The sequence below is a fragment of the Passer domesticus genome, chromosome 2 (genome assembly GCF_036417665.1).
Source record: "Passer domesticus isolate bPasDom1 chromosome 2, bPasDom1.hap1, whole genome shotgun sequence".
Taxonomy (NCBI): domain Eukaryota; kingdom Metazoa; phylum Chordata; class Aves; order Passeriformes; family Passeridae; genus Passer; species Passer domesticus.
Genome location: NC_087475.1, coordinates 82,695,714 through 82,718,468, shown reverse-complemented (window position 1 = coordinate 82,718,468; position 22,755 = coordinate 82,695,714). Strand labels below are relative to the sequence as shown.

The 22,755-nt window shown below is 47.1% G+C and overlaps 1 protein-coding gene across 1 annotated transcript; it reads right to left on the bottom strand.

Moving 5' to 3' along the window:
• Nucleotides 1-16,257: 16,257 nt before the first annotated feature.
• FZD4 (frizzled class receptor 4) lies at nucleotides 16,258-21,659 on the bottom strand. The gene is made up of 2 exons (XM_064409590.1): nucleotides 21,364-21,659; nucleotides 16,258-20,202 (listed from the first exon to the last, which is right to left on the bottom strand). Exons 1-2 carry the CDS (start codon nucleotides 21,622-21,624, stop codon nucleotides 18,874-18,876), a joined length of 1,590 nt encoding a protein of 529 aa, XP_064265660.1. The 5' UTR covers nucleotides 21,625-21,659; the 3' UTR covers nucleotides 16,258-18,873.
• Between the last annotated feature and the right edge of the window lie 1,096 nt (nucleotides 21,660-22,755).

Sequence of the window (22,755 nt, the reverse complement as noted above, 5' to 3'; positions counted from 1 at the left end):
CAGTGAACCATAGCAGTTAGCCCATTTAGGGACTCTTGAGTGAAAATAAAAATCATGAAGTTGTCATCAGAAATGATGTATGTAATTAGAAGACAGAAAATCTGCTAGGCTGCCTGAAGGCTTATGTGTGCTCCCTGTGCTGACTCCAGTTTTCTGAACGTGGTCTGATAATCGAGTGGGCTCGGGAACTCCCTCTGAAATGACAGGAGGATGGGAACCAGTGACACTCAGGCGTGTCAAGCCCATCTGCTATTGTCATTGTGATTCCTATGGTGCCAAGTCTGTCTGATGCTGGACAATGGAGGCTAAATTCATCCATGATGTAACTCTGCCAAAGGCCAACACAGTTCTGCCACTGGAGGGATTAGTCCCTCCTAAATCTTTTTCAGAGCATTGGATGCGGTGCAGCTGATGTGTTAATGACTCCTGACATGTGCTGCAGGACTGTTTTTGCAGAGCAGCTCACAGGGAATCTCTCACACAGCTCAATTGCTATTAATTTACATTACTGGAGGTGGTGTGCATTTCCCACATGTCATCTTGAAAACAGACCCCCAGAAAAAGCTTTACTAATGAAGCAGATCACAATGGGAAGCAGCTGATCCACACAGCCTCACAGTGAGGGTAATCCCAGCTCCAGCACTAGAAAAGTAAACAGAGGAGCTGGCTGAATGTGGGCATGTGGATGTGCTAAAAGAGAGCAGGAGACCTGCAGGCTGCTTGGTAGCAAGAAGAGAAAGCTTCAGGAATGGAGTAAATGAGCTGCCTCCTTCCTCATGGACACACCTTAGCTGTATAAAACCTCCAGCATAACCTGACTGAACACTTGATTATGTAAACCTCATATAGAAATGCTTTTAGGGACCACATCTCTGAAATTCTGGATTTATGATCTGGATTTATGAATTGGGTGGAAATTACACTGTGTAAAGCATTTGTCACTTTTCCTTTTGTGGAGAAGCAGAGTGCTGTGGTTTAACTCCAGCCATCAGCTCAGCCCTACATGGTTGCTTGCCCATCTTCCCCTGGTGGAATGGAGAAGAGAATTGGAAGAGTAAAAGTAAGAAAATTCATAGGCTGAGATAAAGATAGTTTAATAGGCAAAGAAAAAGCAAAAACAATAACTCATTCACCACTTCCCATGGGCAGGCAGGTGCTCAGCCATCCCAGGACAACAAGGCTCCATCACATGTGACTTGGGAAGAAAAATGTCTTAACCCTGAATGTCCCACACTTTCTCCTTCTCCCCCAGCTTTGTCTGCCGAACATGATGCCACCTGGTCTGGGTTATCCCTTTGGTCAGCCAGGGTCACCTGTCCTGGCTGTGCTCCCTCCCAGCTCCTTGTGCACCCCCAGTCCTCTTGCTGGTGGGGTGGGTGAGGAATAGAAAAGGCCTTGGCTCTGTGTAGGTCCTGCTGAGCAGTAGCTAAAACATCCCAGAATTGTCAACACTCTTTCCAGCACAAATCCAAACCACAGCCCCATACTAGCTAGAAAAAACTATCCCAGCCCAAACCAAGACATAGTGCTTAAACATGAAGTGGGGAAGACTGGTTTTGGAAATACACTGTGGGAAGGGAATCAGTTTAAGACTTAATAGCACTACTGCAGAACATGTGTGAAACTTGTGACCTGCTACAGCAGCCATTAGTCATGTGAAAGAAATCCCAATTTTCTGGGAGCATGCGCACAGACTACACTGGGACATCTGGGGAATGTAGACCCTGTTTATGAGATGGTTTGCCTTATGAATACAATTTTTCAAGTCAATCTGAAAAGTCAGTCCTGCACCTTCAATTCCCTCCCCTCACTGTGCTGTGCTGAGCCAGGCTGGGCTCTGGTGACACCCTAAATTCTCCCACCTGCGGCGTCCTCCGTGGAGGCAGGGTACAGCCAGGCACGGGCTCTGCCTGCTCCCCAGGGTTTTTACCAGTGCTCTGTGGTTTCCCACAGCTGCCAAGAGGGGGATATCCTGGCCGCTTCCAGGGCTGTGCGACAGGGTGGCTTCTGCGGGACAGCCGTGACACCTAGTGGTGACACACGCCACATCCCGGGCCCCGGCCCGCGGGCACCATCTCACAGGTCTTCAGGCTCCACAAAGTATGAAAAAGGGCATCAGATCTTGTAAGAGCACCAGTGGGAGCCCCAGAACACATTTTCAAAGGAACTCTGCACATTAAGGAAGTTCTGCTCTGCTCGGGCTCCCTGCCGGCCTTTTGAGGGATCCTGCTCCCGGTGTCACCCTCCTGATCTCACTCCTGCAGCCTCTGTGAGCCAGTCCCCTGCTGTGTGGCAGCCACACAAACCCTTCTGCACACCTTGGAACCGGTTCACATGATGAGCAGAAAAATCTAAGGGACTTAGACACAGCAGTGCTGGGAAGTGAAACATTAAACTTCTAGTTTGCAGGCACCCCGAGTGAGTCCCAAACCCCTGGTTTAGGTCATTCCCAGTGATCATGGAATCACAGATTCATGGGTTGAGAGGGATCTTAAAGATCATATAGCTCCACTCCCCTTTTCATGGGCAGGGACAGTTTCTACTAGACCATGTTCCTTCCAGCCTCATCCAGCCTGGCCTTGAACACTTCCAGGGTTGGGGCATCCACAGCTTCTCTGGAAAGCCTGTGCCAGTGCCTCACCACACTCTGAGTAAAGAACTTCTTCCTAATACCTAATCTAAATCTCTTTAGTTTTACAGCTGGATGAAGAGCTGCACATGAGCCATGGACAGAGAGATAGGACATTCTCTCTGGTTGGGTCATGCTTCTTACCATAGATCTGTTTGGGTCACAACAATCCCTGGCAGCACTACTGGCTTGAGGAAGAATGGCTGGAAAGCTGCACAGTGAAAAGGCCCTGGGGTGCTGGCTGACAGCAGCTGAACATGAGCCAGCACAGTGCCCAGGTGGCCAGGAAGGCCAGTGACATCCTGGCCTGGATCAGCAATGGTGTGGCCAGCAGGAGCAGGGCAGGGATTGTCCTCTGTACTGGGCACTGGTGAGGCCTCATCTCAAATCCTGTGTTTGGTTCTGGGCCCCTCACTACAAGAAGGACATTGAGGGGCTGAAGCATGTCCATAGAAGGGCAACGGAGCTGGGGAAGGGTCTGGAGCACAAGTCTGGTGAGGGTTGGCTGAGGGAGCTGGGGATGTTTAGCCTGGAGAACAGGAGGGAGAGGGAGGACCTCATCACTCTCTCCAGCCACCTGAAAGGAGGTTGCAGCCAGGTGAGGGTCAATCCCTTCTCCCAGATAACAAGTGATAGGACAAGCAGAATTGATCTCAGGTTGTTTTATGAAGGTTTTAGATTGGATATGAGCAAAAATATCTTCACTGCAAGAGTTTCAAGCACTGGAAAAGGCTGCCCAGGGAAGTGGTGGAGTCACCATTCCTGCAGTTGTTTAAAAAGGGTAAATGTGCTGGCTAGAGAGATGGTTTAATGACCTAGCAGTGCTGGTTGGGCCTGATGGTCTTAAAGATCTTCTCCAAATTGAATGATTCTAAGATTCTATGATTCTACATGGGGCACACTCCCAAAACTGCATGCCAGTGACCTACACTGTTCCATCCACATAATCCCTACTTTGCACTTCCATGTAAAGTGAAATTGGAAATTCAAAATTTAGGTCCAGAACCTTTCCAAAGCAGCCTGCTGTACTGAAAGTGAGAAGTGAATGCTGATGGAACAAAGAGCAAGGAGATCTATATGAGATACCAGAAAATCTGGGAAGTCTAAACCAGAGCAGAACTGTGGGTGAGCTGTGCATGCCTCAAGGGACACTCATTACTCTCTGAGTGTGGGGTAAATAATTTACAGACAACAGCAGTGTAAGGAAGGTGCTGCAGAGGGAAAGAGACCAGTTAGACCATGGGGAATGATTGACTACAGGTGGAGGTCACAAATCTTCAAATATACAGTAATGTTGTGAAAGAGTTACAAGGCCTGGGTAAGCATAGGAAGAGGGCTGATGTGGCAAATTTTGAACCAGTGCAAAAGTTTACAGCCATGTATGGCAGGAGATGAGCAAGCCTGGCAGATCCTCAGCAAAGAAGAGAAGGGAGTAACATCTTTGGAAGCCCCAGCCGGGAAGGTCTATGGAAGTCTTCATGTCACAGATTGTCACAGGCTTGAATAACTTGTAAAGCATCTCCTTTTTTGTCTCTGTGTAGAGTGGCCCTGCTAAGCAGGTGCCTCAGAACCTTCTCCCAGGGGACCCAGAAACTGCATAGAGTAGCATAGTTAAAAAGTATGAGAGCAAAAGGGAGTAAGAACAGCTTGGGAACAAACTTTCATAGGGGCATTGTGAAAATGCCAGCAAGTGGAAGACAAGGCTGAGGCTAAACAAGCTGAGTGAGGCACAATTCACACCGCTGAGAGCAAAATGCAGATAAAACAAGATGGTTGTAGCACGGCAGCTTGCTGAAGTGCACCATGTGCAGCTGACACGTCAGACCCCTTATCAAAGGCCTCTTATCTGCCCAGAGCCAAGGCAGGGGGTGCATTTGTGCTGCTGGAACAGAACAGGTAAAGGAAGACATGTCAACCCACCCATCAGGTGGTCCCAGCTGTCAGGGGACTCAGGTTTTAGAGCCCAGCACAATTTTGCCTTTGGCTGACCAGTTGCCAAGTGAGCTCCTGTGTGCCTTGGATGGGGAATTAGCAGCACAAATCTACAAAACCCTCAGCCCTTTGAGTTAAACCGGAAGAAAATAGTCCCAAAACTACCTTGAATCAAGAGATGTCAGAAATGTCTGTTCTTCAAATACCATTTTCTTTTAGCAGTGTTGGAAGGAATAAAAACTTTCCTCAGTTGTTTTTGTGATAATTGTTAAGACTTAGAAGTGTCCTTTCCACATCAGAGCTTACACCTAAATATTCATCACAGAATCCACATCAGAACTTATACCTAAATATTTTTACTTCTAAGCAAAGGGTGTCTGGAGCTGAATGCCAAGAATACAGAAAACAGAGAGGATGAGAGGGTGGCATCCCTGAGCAGTCTCTCTCTGCTTGCAACTCCATTTGCATACCCTGAAACCAGGTGAAATTCCAAGCATTCTTACTTTATTGGACAAATTCTTTCCTCCTTCCAAGTGTTCAGGCCTGTGCCTTGGGATTAGGCTGTCCTTTCACTCCTGAGGGGCAACCTCTTCAGTTGTTTCAACAGAAAACTTCCTACACAATCCATCAGACAGAACATTTACAGCATTTAATAAAAGTCTGTGCACCCTAGGACTTGAAGAAATGCATCTCTTGGTTCCCTCTGTAGAGCGGACAGGATAAGGTTGTTGTGTTCCGGCCTGTAGAGCAACACTTATGCACAGCTAAACAGGCAGCAGAATAGGTTCATTATTCCTCATTCTTGGACTAATGTAAAGGTAAAAGGATCATGATGGATGCTAACTGGAACACAAGGTTTGATCCTGTTTTCAGTTTTCAGATCCCCACAGATTTTTAAGACATGATCCAGGCTGCTGCTGACAGCAGACTTGTGTTCCTGTACTTCCTCTGCAGGCATGGTGAAGGTTACACATGGGATTGAAGCTGTCTGTGTCCATCAAAGAAAAAGAGCTGCTCAGGAATGACAAGCTCCTCTAGAATTTGCAGCTCTTGCACTCTGATTTGGTAAGCATGCTCTCTATCAGCAGGGTGGAAGGAAGATTGACCTGGAAATAGGGAGAAGTCCTGTGTTCATGACTGGGAAATTCAGTTTTCAAGGTGGAAATGGAAGATTTCTCCTACTGTCAGAGCTTCAGACTTAGTCTTTGGCAGCTGTTACAGACTCACAGAATGGTTGAGGCTGGAAGAAATCTCTGGATGTCATCTCATCCAACCACCCTGCCAAGCAGGGCCATCTATAACCAGTTACACAGGCCCATGTCCCACTGGATTTCCACTATCTCCAAGTATGAAGAGTCCACAGCACCCATGGGCAATCTCTTCTGGTGTTTGGTCACTGGTTTTGTTCAGAGCAAGAAAAAAGGAGAAAAAAACCCCCATGTTTCCTGATATTCAAGTGACAGATCCAGTGTTTCAGTTTATGTCCTGGACCTCTGCTCCTGGAACGGGACACCACTGGAAAGAACCTGAGACCATCCATCCTCTTTGCTCCTTCTGTCCAGGTATTTATCCACAGTGATGAGATTCTCCCTGAGCCTTCTCATCTCCAGGCTGAACAGTCCCAGCACACCCAGCCTTTCCTTACAGGAGAGGTGCTCCAGTTTTTTGCGTCATCTCTGTGGCTTTTTTCTCATTCCCAGTGCAGGGATCTACTGGAAAGAGTGGTGGTTGATGGCATGGGGCTGCCCTGGCTTTGCTGCTGAATGGTGAGCACAGACTTACAGGGTTGTTTTCTCCAGACTGGTGTTCCCAGATGGTGAAAAAGAATCACTCCTTTCCCTCGTGCTCTAAGTGCCTCGATGAATGAGCGATGGCAGCTTAGTGGGCAGTGAGGGCTGTCGAGCCCACATGCTGGTTTCTCACGTTTCAGTCAGGCTGTTTTTTCACCCTTCTGTCAAGTAAAAATAACATATTTCCCAGGGACTTTGTGTCTGGTGATGTGGGAAGAACCACCTGTTTAAAAAACACCAGGGAAGTTTTCCTGCTAATTTGTCAAAGGCAGAATTTCAATCTATCTTTGTGGAAAAAGGACCCCTGAGAACCAAGTTCTTGCTGGGGGGCTTAACATGTGGCAAAAGTTACAGGAGCTTTCAGGAAAGTGTGGTGGTTTATTATTAATGAGTGTAGCAGCTTACTGAGAGTCCTGCTAAGGTCAGAGGTGTTTTTTGTCTCTTACTCCAAGGGAGTGATATCAGGGCTTACAGAGAGATAAAGCTTTCCCTGGCTCTGAGAAATGTCAGGTGGAAAGATTCATCTCTGACTGGGCAGGCTGTGTAGGGTGCAGCAGCTACCTGGGACAAACCAGGTTGGAAGGCTTTTGCTGCTTTGGGATACCCTTCCCATCCATGGGGAGGTGGCTCAGCAGGCAGAATCCCTGTGTGATAGACCTGTGTGTGGGCAGTGCCTGGCAGGACCATGCAGGAATGTGGGGAGAAAGTGGTGCTACCACAGCAGGAATATCCTCAGTCCCATGGACAGCTCCCTGTCACCAGCTGGGCCTGAGCAGCCCCTTCACATCACATTCTGGGAGACTCCAGCCCACAGCCTTCCCTATGCAGTGAACAGGGCAAAAATCCTGCCTCCCAAAGGAGCTCAGAGCTCCTACTTAATTTAGTGGGAGAAGCACAACTGTCCTATTTTTTTCTCAACAAACGAAGTGGAGAATGGCTGAGCTCCATGGTGGATCTCTAGAACATCCAAAGTGTGGGAAGCATTCTGCAGTCTTCAGGCTCTAAACATGAGTTTTCAGGCCTCGCTGTTGGAAAAGACTTTCTGTTTAGAAACAGCCCCTAAAAGTCCAGCTCTGGCACTGGTGGGACATTGGTGGGGTATCAGGTCTCAGCCATTTGCTTGTGCTGGTGGTGTGACATCCCCATGTGCTGGCAGACCTCAGGCAGTGCTGCTCAGCCACAGCTCCCACTGGCACAAAAGCAAGCAGGTCCCTATCCCTGCAGAAAGAAGATCCACTACAGCTCTTGCAGTTAGAGGTTTGGTGTCTTTGAAGAAGATATGGCAATTCTGCACAAGGTTATCATTAGAACTTTAAACTAAAAACACAAATATACATACATACATATACATATACATATATACACACACACACATACATATGCACCCCGCACTTGCTACTTACCAACTTACCATGCCTGTCCTCAGAAACAGAGGCTTCCGTTTCCAGCTATTTCTCATGACACACCAAAAAGGTCTTCCCTGTACTATCTTAACCCCATAATCACTGTGCAAAAAAAAAAAAAAAAAAGCAAAGAAAATTTCATGGCATATATAATGTTAACACAAAAAATAACATACATACGAAAAGTACAGATGCCAGATGCTGGATATCTGGAACATTTTGCTTATTTAAACAAATTTAAATGAGGTTTCATTCCTCAGTCCAGTGCATGCTTTTTAAAATTTCTTTTTATCAACTCCAAAATCTGTTATGAATGTTTCATACATATTTCCAATGACACACGAACTGTTGTTTGAATAAACAAAGTGCATTTTCCTTCATCCCGCTTGTTCCACTGACTTTGTCTGGAATGCCAATGAGGAACTTTTGTTTGTAAAACTAGTCACAAAAAGATAGCGATGTGAATTCTGTCCAGCAGTGTTTGCACAAGCACCGGCAGCCAAACTAACACAAATACTCTTGGGAATTTGTTTCTGCAAGGTTAATGTCAAAAATGATTTATTGAGGCCTTCCTCCTGCTTGCCAGTCTGGCATCCATCAAGTGAGTAAACACACCCCCCCTCCATGATTTCAGAGTGCTCTGAGACTGATCACTGAGCAAACACTTCATTTCGGAGTCAATACTTCAGGAGTAATCAATCAAATTGTATTTATTGCTACAAAATTTAGATTGAAATACTTTGAATCAAAAGTCAAAATCAGAAGATTCTGAAGACAAATTGAAGGGAAATCCACTTTTCCCTGCTGATGCACTAAAGTTGTTCAGCAAAGGTGTTGCAATTATTGATCCAGTTAAAGGTATATTCATATAATGTAGAATAAGTAAAAAAATACAAAACCAACCCAGCTGGATTTTTTTTTTTAATTGGCAGAAATGAATATTTCTGTACTCATGTGTTCCCACTTCAAGAAGAAATAGGATTTACATGGTGTTGCCACACACTTGTGCTATCCAATGTTTTCACCTTTAAATGCTGATCTTAAGAGTGAGGTGCTCTTCTCCTTCCTTCCTTCCTTCCTTCCTTCCTTCCTTCCTTCCTTCCTTCCTTCCTTCCTTCCTTCCTTCCTTCCTTCCTTCCTTCCTTCCTTCCTTCCTTCCTTCCTTCCTTCCTTCCTTCCTTCCTTCCTTCCTTCCTTCCTTCCTTCCTTCCTTCCTTCCTTCCTTCCTTCCTTCCTTCCTTCCTTCCTTCCTTCCTTCCTTCCTTCCTTCCTTCCTTCCTTCCTTCCTTCCTTCCTTCCTTCCTTCCTTCCTTCCTTCCTTCCTTCCTTCCTTCCTTCCTTCCTTCCTTCCTTTCCTCTCTTTCCTTTACAAAGTGTACACAGAAAGGGACTCTTCCTTTCCAACATAAGAGATAACTATAGAAATCTGGATTCACAGGGTCCTACTGAATTGCAGGCAGAGCTCCCAGAATGAAGGTAGCCCTCAGAGAATTTAATTTATACACTCTAGTCACAGCCAAAACCACTTCCCCTCACTCGGAAGATTTTAGGTAGCTTAAAGTATCAAAGAGGAACCCAAGACAGAGGCTTGAACCTGGCAATACATCTACATCAGTGTCAGATTAAGATGCAATGCTAATTTTGCCCTGTTCAAATGCCAGCTTTAAGTGTGTTCTTGTTAACGTGATAACATATTAGAACATTAAGCCATAAAAAATGGATAATGGTGTTAGGCTTATAGTTGGACTTGATGATCTTAGGGATTTCTTCCAATCCAAATGATTTCATGATTCTCTGATGAGCTGTGCACAGACATTCACTTGGCAAACAGCTGCATCCATTGAAAGTATTTTGCTCTTGGTTTTTTCCTCTGCTGGCAGCTACTGACTCTTCAGCTCTGCCAAGACCTGGGTGCAGCCCCCTCTGCTTTGTGCAGTGGTTCCCAGACTAGTTTAAACACCCCACACCCTGGCAGTGTTGTGTGCTGTCTCTTTGCTGGCAGCCCTGTGGGAGTGCTGAGCAGCCACGGCTGGGACAGGCATTTGCCTCTGCTCTGGGCCACCTTGGGGCTCTACTTCTAGGCTGTTCTTCTTTCTTCTATCTCATCTCTTCCTCCTGCCTCTGCCCTGCAGGGCTCAGGCCCAGTTTGCTTTCGAACCCTTGAGAAAGGAGATGTCTAAGGGTTGTCTCTGTGCGTGTCTGCTTCAGATAAAAAACACTCTTAGTCAAATTTGTGTGTAGATTCAAAAAGGAGCTAGAAAACCTAGATGGAGAAAGGATTTTTGCAGTGATTTTTTTAAAAAAGGCAAATTCTTTGCTTCCCCTTGTGAAACAAGTCTCATTCCTTCCTTAGCCAGGAGGTGATGAGCCAGTAGGTGCAATAGGGAATGGGATGCAAAGTGCCAGGTTTCATTTTTGCTGTGAATCTATTCACATGGAAATTCTTCTCCCACTTACCCTACTCTGTGTGCCTCTTTGGACCAACAGATTCTCAGACTTTTTAGTCGTTCTTCTGTCCCCTGGAGGCTAGTTAGGTTCTTGTCACTGTTATATTTTCTGAAAAATCTCTTTGCCCAGGATTCTTCTCCTGGGAACTGAGAAGCCTCAGAGAAAAATGAAAACAATAATTATCTGATTTGCTTCTCCTGTGTTTTGCTATTTGGGATGTGGTTTGGATATTGTTTACCAGCAGGTGTGTGTTTGATTGGTTTCATGTGAATTGTTTTGACTTAATGACCAATCACGGTTAGGCTGTGTCGGGACTCTGGAAGGAGTCACGAGTTTTCATTATCATTCTTTCTAGCCTTCTGTAAGTATCCTTTATCTATTCTTTAGTATAGTTTTAGTATAGCATTCTTTAATATTATATAATATTATAAAATAATAAATTAGCCTTCTAAGAACATGGAGTCAGATTCCTTCAATTTCCTTCCTTCAATGGGGACCCCAGAGACTATCACACTTGTACACATCATTTAAACACCTCCAGGGATGGTGACTCCACTAAACCCTGGGAAGCTTCTTCCAGGGCTTGACAATGAGGAAATCAACAATTTTTTCCTAATAAGCAATCTAAACCTCCACAGATGCAGTTAAAGGCCATTTTCTCTTGTCTGACCACTCATGTCCCACTATCCGCGGCAGCTGCTGAATCCTGTTCCCTCTCTCAGTCGCCATGGCCAATCCCTCTGCTCAGCAGCAGATTTGGAAGGGAATTGCAAACGCCTGATGGGAGCCCAGGCTGAGGGAGGGAGCCACGGGGCTGCAGAGAGCAGCCACTGGAAAGGCCACCCAAAAGAAGAGCTGGTGGCCGTGTCTCTCAGGCTTAACTTTTCACAGCCAGAATAAGCAAAAAGCACCCGGTATTCTGAGCAGACGGGGAAGAAGGGATGAGGCGCTGTGCAGTGTCCCGGCGCGTCCCGAAGGTGGCAGGGCTGTGGCAGAAGCAGCCGCTGCTCTCTGGAGGGAGGGACCCCGGGAGCTCCAAAAGTGAAACCCAGCTCAAGCCGTGACAAAACCACGGCCGGCTTCGCTGCCGCTGACGGGATGAATTACTGGTGTCTCAGAATAGGGTCTGCCCCTTTCCCTGCTTTGGTTATAAAAGCATTCTCTGGGGAGGTATGGATGGCTCCTCATTTCTTTTGGCTCCGCTCAGGCCACAGCTGTAGCAACATGATTGTTTTGTGAGTGGAATGGCATTATTTTTTGTCATAACTTTCATATGCTAGGGCCTCTTCAGCTGATTTTTTTTGCTGTAATATATATACATATTCTCTCCTGCTCTGAGAAGCCTCTTCCCCATCTCCAGGCCTCTCCTGCAGCCCTCCTTTCAGGATGTACAGTTGTACTGTGGGTCTCTTCACGTGACTCTGCAAATGCCTTATGCTTTCTTCCTGGGGCTGACGGCCCTTCCCACCGCTGCCAAATGGCAGCAGAAAGAAGCAGGCTGTCAGCCCAGGTTGGAGGCTGTCTGTTCTGCTGTGATCCCCACAGGTCTTTTTCTTATAAACATAGTAGTGTGAGGCCAAGGAAGAGATTGTGTTAAGTCCTCAAATAAACTTTTTGGACTTCATGTGCTGCTGGCTTCTGCCAAGAGCAGCTTTCCTCATCACAGCAGGGGACGGATGTCCCACTGGCCTTTTTGCCATGCTACTTTACCAGGTCTGGCTTTTTCTCCATGAGCACTGTTATCATGGTTACGTGGCTGTAACCATGCCAGCCTTGAGCCTAGGGCTGAACAAGGAGAGATTAATAGAATCATAGAACCATTGAATGGTTTGAGTTGGAGTGATCTTAAAGACCACCTTGTTCCAGCCCCGTGCCATGGGCAGAGACACCTTCCACTAGACCAGGTTGCTCCAAGACCCATCCAGCCTGGCCTTGCACACTGCCAGGGATGGGGCATCCACAACTCCTCTGGGCACCTTGTTCCAGAGCCTCACCACCCACCACAATAAAGAATTTCTTCCTAATATCTAATCTAACATCTTTGAATTTATTAAATAGAGGGTGAGCTTTTGATTTTCTTAGCTGATGCACTTGGTGCAAACCATAATGTATAGCCCAGAGCTGGTGGAACGTGCTGCTGGACAAAGCCTTCACCTGCAGTAGCTGAGGTACCTGCCCTGCTTTTTGACACGAGTGGAGGGCAGGGCTGGGAGAGGCTTCGAGCAGCTGGGGCCAGGGTGCAGCTGCCACTAGATGTCAGCCATTCCTTGCTGCAAGGCAGAAGACCGTCGAATGCAAGAAAAATCCCTGAAAAACCAATTTCTGCTTTTCCATGGCACTCTGCTTATCATCCCTTACCAAGTACTTGAGTGAGAGTGCCTCTGAGCTGCTTTGGAAGAAAACACTTCATCCATTAAAACCTTTACTGTCAGGCTGTTTCTCTGCATAGTAATATTTTAAAATTTAATATTGTAGAAGCAGAAGTAGTCTGCTGAGTGATTTGCATCTATTTTGCAGGACGGATGTTTTTCCCTTCCTTAGAGTAAGCTCAGGAAATGAAAGAACCAGACAGGAAACTAGCTAAATGCTGATGGAAATATAAGATGAAGATATTTATATTGCCAGTGTATTGACAAGCCATGGGTAATTGTTTGGGTTTTTTGTTTTGTTTTGGTTATGCTTAATGTTTTAAACCTTTGATTTAAAAATGGACAATATTTAAGTAAAGTATCAATTTTCTGAGCTCTCCAAGTGGATCTAATTAATAAGCACTTTACCTTCTGGAAGGAAACACAACAACAAAATCAAAGTTACAGATTACAGTAAGCTTGTCGGTGCAATAATATTTGTCTTTGGCATTTAACCTGTTTTCTCTGGTGTTGTACCTAACATCTGGCACACACGGTGTCCCTGCTCCCTGAAAAAAACTGGGAAAAGAAAACAACAGCTTCTCGGTGATACCTTAGCAAGTGAGTCCTCATTTGTTGCTGCTCCCCTCTAAGCCACCTTTGTGCTCTTCCAGCCCCGTGGTGACTGTTTGGTAGGCTGTTCCCAGAGCATAAAACAAAACATCTGGTTGCTAACAACACAAAGCTGTTACAACAGCTGGAGTCTGCCAGGATGTGCAGGACCTCTGGTCAGAAATCATTTCCCAGCTGCAGGAAATAGTGATATGGGATCTATTGCACCAGTTCAGCATCAGCTGAGAGCTGGCTGACCTGCACCCATCCTCTCACCCATTCCTCGTGGTGAGGTGCAGCAGGATGGCACAATCCTGCTCCAGCCAGGACCGTGCTCTGCCTCATTTCTGTTGCAGCCGGAGTTGGCTTTGCAAGCGCTCAGAGATGCTTTGCTCTCCACACAAGCTACACCAGAGTCTGCAGTCTGGTTAAGCCATCCTAGATCGAGAAAGAGGCTGCGAACTCCTGGCCTATATTATGAGCCAATTAGTCCCAGCATGCTGAAAAGGGCACTATGGAGCATCAGCAACGCAGCTGCTGTGGGGCTGCCTAGTGGGGCATTCACCTGTAGGTGAGCAGTTCACATCTGGACTCAGTCATCCCAGTTAAAGAATCAGGGAGTCACCAACAGCCCCACTGAAGGCTTTGTTGTTTTAGTTGAGTCTGGGGAAGCTGGAAGGGCTCAGGCAGTTGCCACTTTGCTCTCTCCTGTTCCTACAACCTCACAGGTAGACAGAGCTGTGGCCTGATGGGGAAAATGGTGCAAGAGGGCTTGGGAAGCAGCTCCTCAGGATGATGTCTGCATCATACCACAAGTAGTTGTACTGGCAAAGTGAAGGAGGAACTGAAATGTGGCACCATATGGGAATGAGTGGCTGAGGATGGAGGAGGTGTGATGGAAACCACCACTGAAGCCAGGGACTTGGTGGTACCATATTTTCACATCACTGGAGCTTAGGCTGCTCCTGACTGCTGGCAGCACAACTCTGTCTTCCTTCTCTAGAAACTCCCTAACATTTGCTTTCTTTAAAGACATCTTAAAAAAAAATAGACAAAACCAACCAAGTAAAAACCCCCAAGCCTAAATATCAAAACAAGCACAAAAAGTCCTCATAAATGTTAATTTTTTTGTGAGCATTGTATACAAATACATACTTCCCTCAACAGGCAAACCTGAGTGGATTTGTCATCTCTGTGGCTTGGGGAGCTTGCTCACCATTCAGAGCCACTCCAGCAATCCACTATCACTTCACAGGCGATGCTCTGAGACACCCGATGTGAGGGATCTGTGCGAAGGCAAGTACCCGTGAGAGAGAACTCGAGCAGCCAAAGTCATCTTGAATGCCACACCTGAGGTTTTCAGGTGGTATGAACATGAGCTCCTTCCCTCAGAAGCTCTTTGATGTTTGTTACAGTTAACAGTAGCTTTATTAGACTCATTAGGATAAGTTTGAGAGATAGCATTAATCACCAGCCTGAGAAGATTACAATGATGAGCTGCCAAAGGCATGAGCAAATCACTCATAATTACCAGTTTTAGATGCTGCTCTTCAAAACTTGATTAGCTACAGATACACAGGTGATAGTTGCTACTCTTTTTTATAGCACGCCCTCACTATTATCCACTCTAGTCTGATTTAGGTTCTTATTAGAATAACATTCTGCTAATTAAATAATCTCACACACAGATTGTTTCTTGATGGAGACAATTAAGTGGGTTCAAGTAATTAATATTGCATACTGTTCTATCAGTGTCAAAAGAAACTGGTGAGGGATGCACACAAAAGGTAACTCCTTGCTGTCCCCATACATCACAACTGTGAACAGAAATGACAAACAGGAAAGAAAAGTAAAGCATTAAAAAGCCCAAGGTTTTAGAAAACCATGTAGACATTCAATTGAATCTCTCCTCTGAAGGGTTGAAATCAGTGAAATCACCCATAGGAATGAACTAATTTCAAGCAGGTTACTAAGATTAGGATTTTCCCCTTCCAAAAGGCACTAATAGCTCCCATACACTGAACGGACCAGTGGTGATGCTGCCCTCCTCCACCATACGCTCTGGATCCGAGCACTCACACCTTGGATGCACGCATTCCATAACACCTGGAAGAAAAGGAGCCTTACAGAGGTGCTGCTCTTCTCTGCAGCCACATCACAGCAGTGCTAGAGCAGCAGCGGGCTGTGTTTCTGCCTTGCCTTCCAGTTGGGCTTTGAGGACATGATCCCACAACACCAAAGCTCCAGCTGCAGCCCCAGCCAGCACCCAGGACCTGCGTGCTGTCTTTGAAAGGGTTTCTGTCCATCCCATGAGCAGAAACATGAACATACTTTCACTGTTTCCCAACGATGTCTCCTTCTGTGTTATTAGATCCAAACCATGCTGGATTAACCCATTCAAAGCATCCTCTCACCACAGCATAAGCATTTCAGTCCTTCTTCCTTCAGGGCAAAAAAGCACTTCCAACAATGTTTAAGAAAAAAACTCACCAAAAATGTGAAGGCTGCCAGGAATTCTTTAGTTATCCACAGAGGTTAAAATTTTATTTTGATATAAAAATTAAATAGCAAAGTTGTTTTGGTTTTTTACAGTGATAAATTAGAAATTTACAGTACATACATTGAAGTAGATATATTTTCTGTACACCCCAAAATAATCAGTGTCTATTTCCTTAAAATTCAGAGAAAGGAGCTAACTTGTCTGTTTAATGTAAGAGCTAAGCTTGTACCTCTCTGGCAGACGCTTCTGAAACCTGCAGTGCCAAGAGCACACACTGAAGGGGGAGATGGGAGCAGGGACTGCGCAATCGAAGGAAACGCCTGCAAAGTTTCTGCTTGTATAACCACTGCAACTGCACTTCCAAGACAGGATTAGTCACACCGGCTATGGCTTTAAGCTCCTAACAGTGTTGAAATGAGAGAGCTTCAGAGTTCAGAGTTGCTGATACCCGCTCTTCGCAAGTGCCAGTTTTTAGGCTGTCTGCTGGGTCTTCCCTGCACAGCCCTGACATGGAGCCAGGTAAATGCATGGGCGTGAATACATCAGTGGAATGGTTTAATTGATGCAACCACTAATTTCACTTTGGGTCAGGACAGCGTTCCCCCAACTGCTGGGGAAAGATGTGTCTTCAGGAACAGCAGCTGGTGCCTCCCCCCAGCCCACCTCTTTCCCACAGCTTTTGAATCCCTCACATGCTTTAACGGAATATCCCTCCAGGTCCCTCCTAGGGCTACACAGTGCCATCCTCATCCAGCTCACTGTGTCTCACATCACCAGGGGCATCCCTCTGTCAACAGTTCACAGGGTTACAGGCAGAGATGCAAGGATTTCATAAAAAGGCACTATTTAGCATTCACTTCTGTGTACATAACAAGGTTTAAAATGCCATTTATTGAATCAGTCTGCTCAAACATGGGTCTTATTATCCAAAGCCTTTCAGAGTGAAGCACACCTTGAGTGAACATGACACTTTGGCATGGCCAAATACTAGGTTACAAGAAAGGGCCATACTGCATCCTTGCTCCTTGAAAGCCAACTTACAGCTGCTGACTTTACATTCCTCACTGCGCCAGCAGAAAGACTGCGTGATGGAGAAGCTCAGCCATCTGAAGATCTCACACTTGCAAAACTCCTCATCCACAAAGGAATAACCAGATCCAAACACAACACTAACAGTGAGAGACTTTATGGAGAGGGTGAAAAGGCCCAGCTGGAATGTGGTGTTGGCCAAGACAGTGCTTGTGTGTCTTGAACAGAATGTGTCAAGTTGTCACTTGTTCTGCTGGAGAGGGAGCCCAACCGCAAAGACTGCCATTAGGGTTTGTTTGGGGTCTGGATTTTGTTTGTAAAAGAAAAAAAAAGTTCTCTAGCACATGTTTCAACACTGACATTGAAACAATACATGCTTCTGGGATGGATTAGTGCTCACTTCCAGAGCTGGAGTGAACTGTGGTTTGGGAAGCACATGGGCACCTGTGTGGAAAGCAAGTACTTTAATAAAGCAGCATCTGTTCTCAGCTGCCCTGGAAGATCACGGGAGTTGGGGCACCAGGGGGATGCTTTACAGCTGATCAGGTTCCACACAAACAAATGAAGCAAAAGCTTGGGGCACATAGATAAAATCAAATGTGTTTCAAAAGGATAGAGCATCATAACAGTGTTCTCTTAAGTGCTTCTAGGATATCTGTATTTGTATCACCTTTCTTACAACCCCCTGACACTACATTCAGCTCCCCACATGCACAAGCTGGTGCCTCCTCAAATAAAAGAATAAGAAATGCAATGGTTTCTTTCAAACATTATTCAACAAGAAGCTGGATTTCCTGGGTCCCTTTACAAAAACTGGAAAAGTCATTGTTGCTCCTGCTCACATTCTGTGCGTAAATATATATTAAAAAACCGTCTCCATAGCTGTCAGTGAGCAATTGAAGCATCGTTGTGAGACAGTCAGCTGCACTGCAATGTCATGGGCTGAGAATGTTCTTTTAATTGCAACTGACACACATAATTATACAACTGATCTGTGTGAACACGAAGTTGCCAAGGAACTTAACATTTTGCTTCTCGCCAGACTGGCGTCTACAGAGGAGATACCATCACACTGAATGAACTACATTGAGACTTAATTGCTTCATGCAATGAGTCTCCAGAGTCAAGTAAGTTTGCTTGGAGAAACATGGCATTGTTTGAAGGTACCTTCAACTAATTTTTCTCTTTCCTGGAGGAAAGAACACTATAGAGTTAAGACTTTTTTAAAAGCTAATAAATGCAGCAGAATAAAGTGGTCTGCTAGAAATAGCTGGAGCACCTGAAGGGGCAGGAATGGAGGAGATGGATAATGATAATAGATGCAGAAGACCATGCACAGTTTCCCACTTTGAGCTGATTCCTCCACTTCTGAGGATGGCCTTCAGTAAAGCTTTTAGATTTTGTAAGTATTGATAGAAGCACAGAAAAACTGAGGTGAGAAAAAACACAGGGAGGTTCAAAGTCCCACAAGGCAGAATCAATTCTCCATTCAGACCAGGTTATAAATGGCAAAAAGAATGAATCAAAATTATTATTAGGCCATTAGATGCCTGAAAAGTCATCCTCACTAATACTTCACTGAATCCTACTCATCACGGACAAGACCTGGAAAGTCCAATTACTATTTGTTTCAGGACATGATCCCTGACTGAATTGTACAGTGTATTGGAACACCAGAATTCCCCAGGGCATAAAGACAGAATCCCCATCAAGTGCTACCTTCTCAGTGCTGAACTTGCAAAGAAGACATCTGACTGAGGTCCTGCTCCATCTTCTGGTAACTGGATACTAATTAAGCCCAGGATTTGGCCCTGGACTGCCTTTCCACCATCAGCTGTAAGATGATGAAAGGAAAACATCATCTCACAGCTATGGGCTACAGCACCTCCATTTCTAAAGAGTTCAAGACTTAAAAAAGGAAGATAACATGTTTAGCTATTTCACAGCTTTTAAAGCCTCCCTGGGCTCTCCTATTTTGGGCAGCATGGTTTATGGCTATTGTATCTGCAGCATGATCCTTTTGCTGTCTATTCGTTAAGGCTTTTTTTTTTTTCCCTCCAATCTCCAGAGACAGGTTGTGTAACCATCCCCCTACTCTATTCCCAACATTTACACAGCAATGCTTGCACATGATCAGTCCTTCACAGGAGAGCAGTCAGACCAGCGGGATGCTGTCCTTTTCTCATACCACGGTCTCGTTCCCTTTCCCAGGTTTCACCCAACCGTCTGCTCTCTTCTCCCGTTTCACTTTCCCTGAGTTCACCAGTCTGTTGGAGCACTTCTGCCAAGTGTGCAGAGTTTTGGCTGACCAGATCCACATACCTGATGTAATACCCACCAGGAGGGACATGAAAATTTTGAGCATCTCCACTGCCATATTGGAATCATCTGCCGAATAGCGGAAAATGGCCCAGTTGGAGATTTCGTAGAAATAACAGGCGATGACACATGTCGCTGGCACGGTGTACAACACTGAAAAGACCCCAATTTTGACCATCAGTCTTTCCAGTTTGTCAGTTTTAGTTCCATCCTTCTGGAGATTAGACCTGATTTTAAATAAGGCCACGAGTCCTGCTGCAATGAATAAAGTCCCAATGACCAGGTAGGTAAAAAGTGGAGCCACCACAAAGCCTGTCAGCGCATCCAGGTTCTGGTTCCCAACATAGCAGAGGCCGGTGAGCTCGTCTGCGTCTACAAGTCTCATAATCAAAATGACAATGGTCTTCACCGCCGGGATGGCCCAGGCTGCGATGTGGAAATAGGAGCTGTGCATTTCGATTGCTTCGTGGCCCCACTTGAGTCCAGCAGCCAGAAACCACGTCAATGTCAGAATGACCCACCAGATGGAGCTAGCCATCCCGAAAAAGTACATCAGCAAGAAAATTATCGCACATCCTGTGTTCTTAAGACCTTCTTGGATAAGAACAGGTTCTGCTGCCTCTTCAAAATCACAGGATATCCTTTCCCGGCCCACAGTTAGCCTCACAATGTAAGCAATGCTATAAATATTGTAGCACATGCTCAAAAATATGATTGGCCGCTCTGGGTAGGAAAATCTGGATGAATCAATCAGGAAGGTCAGGACTGTGAAGGCAGTCGAGATGAAGCAAAGACTGGCCCATATGGCCATCCAGATATCTGTGAATTCCTTAGCTGACCTGCTGTACAGACCAGCATCGTAGCCACACTTCAGAACGCAGCTCAAGCTTCTCTTCACCCAAATGTACTGATCCGAGTTAGATCCCATGCCGTGGCACTCTTCTCCAGGCTGCAAGGAGGTCTTGCTGTGAAGGGGAACCTCTTCATCTCCTGGGCCCTCCATGCACATGTGGTTGTGATCATTCTGGGGCGGGAATTTGCTGCAGTTTAGGCTTTCTGGCCAGAAAAACCCAAATTCTTTTAAAACAGGTTCACATCTTCTTTTGACAGAGAGGCACATGCCTCCACAGGGACCTATGGGGATGTTAATCTTCTCTGTGCACATCGGCACATAAACTGAACACAGGAAGAACTGGAAGAGAGAAACAGAAATCACAAGTGTATTGAGGGAAAATGAAACAGGTTGCAATACAGCAAGTTTTCTTCTTTTTTTGTCCTTTTTAGCAGTAATATTTGGTCCTTTCCCTTAAAAAACCAGGAAGCAGAAAAAAAAACAAAACAAAACCAAAACAAACAAACAAAAACCCCCAAAAAACACCAAAAACAAATAAACCAAGAACAATAAAAACAAAAGAGAGAAAAACCCCAACAATGTTGTCTTCTTTCAGTTCAAATGTGGTCCAAAGCCAAAGTCTGAAAATTTTACTCCCTAGATTAAATCCATGTAAACTTAGCCCATCACTTCCAAGGAAGCAAGTGGGATTTAGCCAGATTTAAACCTCGAGGGTACAATTTAAGAAAGCAGAAAACCAAATTAAAGGGGTTTAAACAAACACACATATTTGTTCTGAGCATTGCCTGGATATTTCAGCTGAGAAACAAATAGGAGAAAAAGAGCATTTCTTGAAATACTTTAGTTCGCGATCTTATTGTAAAAGAAAAATGCTTTTCACGTATGCATTTGCGACAGTAATAAAATATTGTAGTTTTCTCGTCTTTTGAAAAACAGTAATTCGGCGACGCGACACCGTGAGAGGAGTTGCGTGCTGACTCGGGAACTCTGCCCCGAGAAACAAGCTGGGTTTTGTTTGAGGAAATCCATGCCCGTGGGGAGGACAGGGATCCTGCCATTCGCCTGGGAAAGAAACTTTCGCGGCGAAGCTCCCGGCGGGTCCCCAGCTGCCCGCGGCCGGCCAGCTCCGCTCGTCCCGCATGGAATCGGGCGCGGCACCTGGGCACGGCCGGCACGGAGGGCAGCGGCCGGGAAAGCTCCGGGAGTCGCCGGGCGGGGGGTACCGCGCTGCGAGGCGCTCCTGCCGCGGGCAGCCGGGACCCCGCCGGGACACCGCCGGGACACCGCGCCTCCGCCCAACGTGAGCCGCGCTCTCTCCCCAGCCAGCCAGGAGCGACACTGCGAGCTGGCGCGACTTTCGGGTTGGGTTAGTACCGAGCCGAGCCGACGGGGATGAGGATGGGGTGCCGGGGACAGCAGCCTGTCCGGGGACCGCCGGCCCCGCCGAGTGTCGTCCCCACCTCGCCCACGCAGCCAGGTCCCCGCGGAGCCCGGACGCACCTGGAGCTGGCTGGAGCAGCCGTACTGGATGAGGGGGGTGAAGGTGGTGAGCTGCAGCTCTGCGTCCGCCTGCAGCTCGTGCCCCACCAGGTTGGGCATCTTGGTGACATTGTAGCCCAGGTTCTGGCACATGGCGATGCGGATGGCGTCGCAGCGCCGCTCCTCCTCGTCGCCGAAGCCCCTGGCCCCGCCGAGCAGCGCGGCCAGCAGCACGGCCAGCAGCCGGGCGCGGCCGGCCGCCCCCCCGCCGCCCCCCGCCATGGCCCGCAGCGGCCCCGGCCCCGGCCCCGGCCCCGGCCCCGGCCGCGCCGTGCCGCACGGGCCGGCTCCAACGGGGCGGGCCGGGGGCGGCTCCGCTATTAAACAGCCTCGCCGAGAAACGGCCCAGGGGAGGGACGCGCCTCCCGGCCCGGCCCTCCCGGCGCCGCCGCCCCGCCGCGGGAGCCCGCCCCGCGCAGCGCCCGCAGCGCCTCCGCCCTCGGCAGGGCTCGGCACGGCACGGCACGGCACGGCACGGCACGGCACGGCACGGCACGGGGTCCTACCTGCCGCACGGTACCGGGAGTCCTCTCCGAGCCGCTCTCTGGGGAGCCCGACCCTCACCGCCAGCCCCGAGGAGCGCACTTCCACTCAGCGCGCCTCGCAGGGGCCCCTTCTCCTTGGTGACCTGCATTCCCCATCCTGCATCCCTCAGAAACCCCCGGGGATACCTGTCCGTGTCTCGTCTCCCCACAACCGGTCCCCGTGTGGCCAGTGCCCCTGGGTGACCTTGTCACTATTCCCCGAGTTCCCGTGGTGGGTTGGTCCTAGGGGCTCCCCAAGTTCGGCTCCACAAGGACAGGGTAGGCTGAGCCCCGTGCAGATGTGTTTGGGCTCAGCAGATGTGTTTGGGCTCGCTGTGCCGCAATCCTCCCCTCATTTCTGGCCTTTTCCCAGCCCTAAGTGCTCAGCTCTTCCACTGTGGGGTTAAAAATATTTTGAGGATGGCTTTCTAAGCTGCTGTTTGGTCTTCTGAATGGGTTAAAATGCACCACTGGGTCACATCTGGGCTGTAGCATTGTTTGTTTTTTCACTGGGGCCATGAAACCTGTAGGGCACTGCTAGGTACCTCCTGGCATTTGTATAAATCCCTGTAAAATAAGTAATGTGGATGAAGCATTTGTGAATTTGGGAGGAAAGGGCTGGATGATTAAGCAGACCTTTAGCATGTCAGCAGGAGCAGGGATTAAGAGCAGAGAAACAAGACTCACACTTAAATTCCCTTGATATTATTTACACCTGTAATAAAATCTAGTTGAGCTGGTTGTGCCTTTAGCAAAAATATGTCATCTATTAATGAATTCTTTGTAAAGCACTTTGAAAATATTTGTAAAGCCCTGGTTAAGCAACCTC

Bases quoted from the DNA above. Each gene is read 5' to 3' on its own strand.
- FZD4 (XM_064409590.1), bottom strand. From the start codon at position 21,624: ATGGCGGGGGGCGGCGGGGGGGCGGCCGGCCGCGCCCGGCTGCTGGCC. The intron at 20,203-21,363 runs GTGCGTCCGGGC...TCTCTCTTCCAG, and splicing joins GCTGCTCCAGCCAGCTCCAG to TTCTTCCTGTGTTCAGTTTA.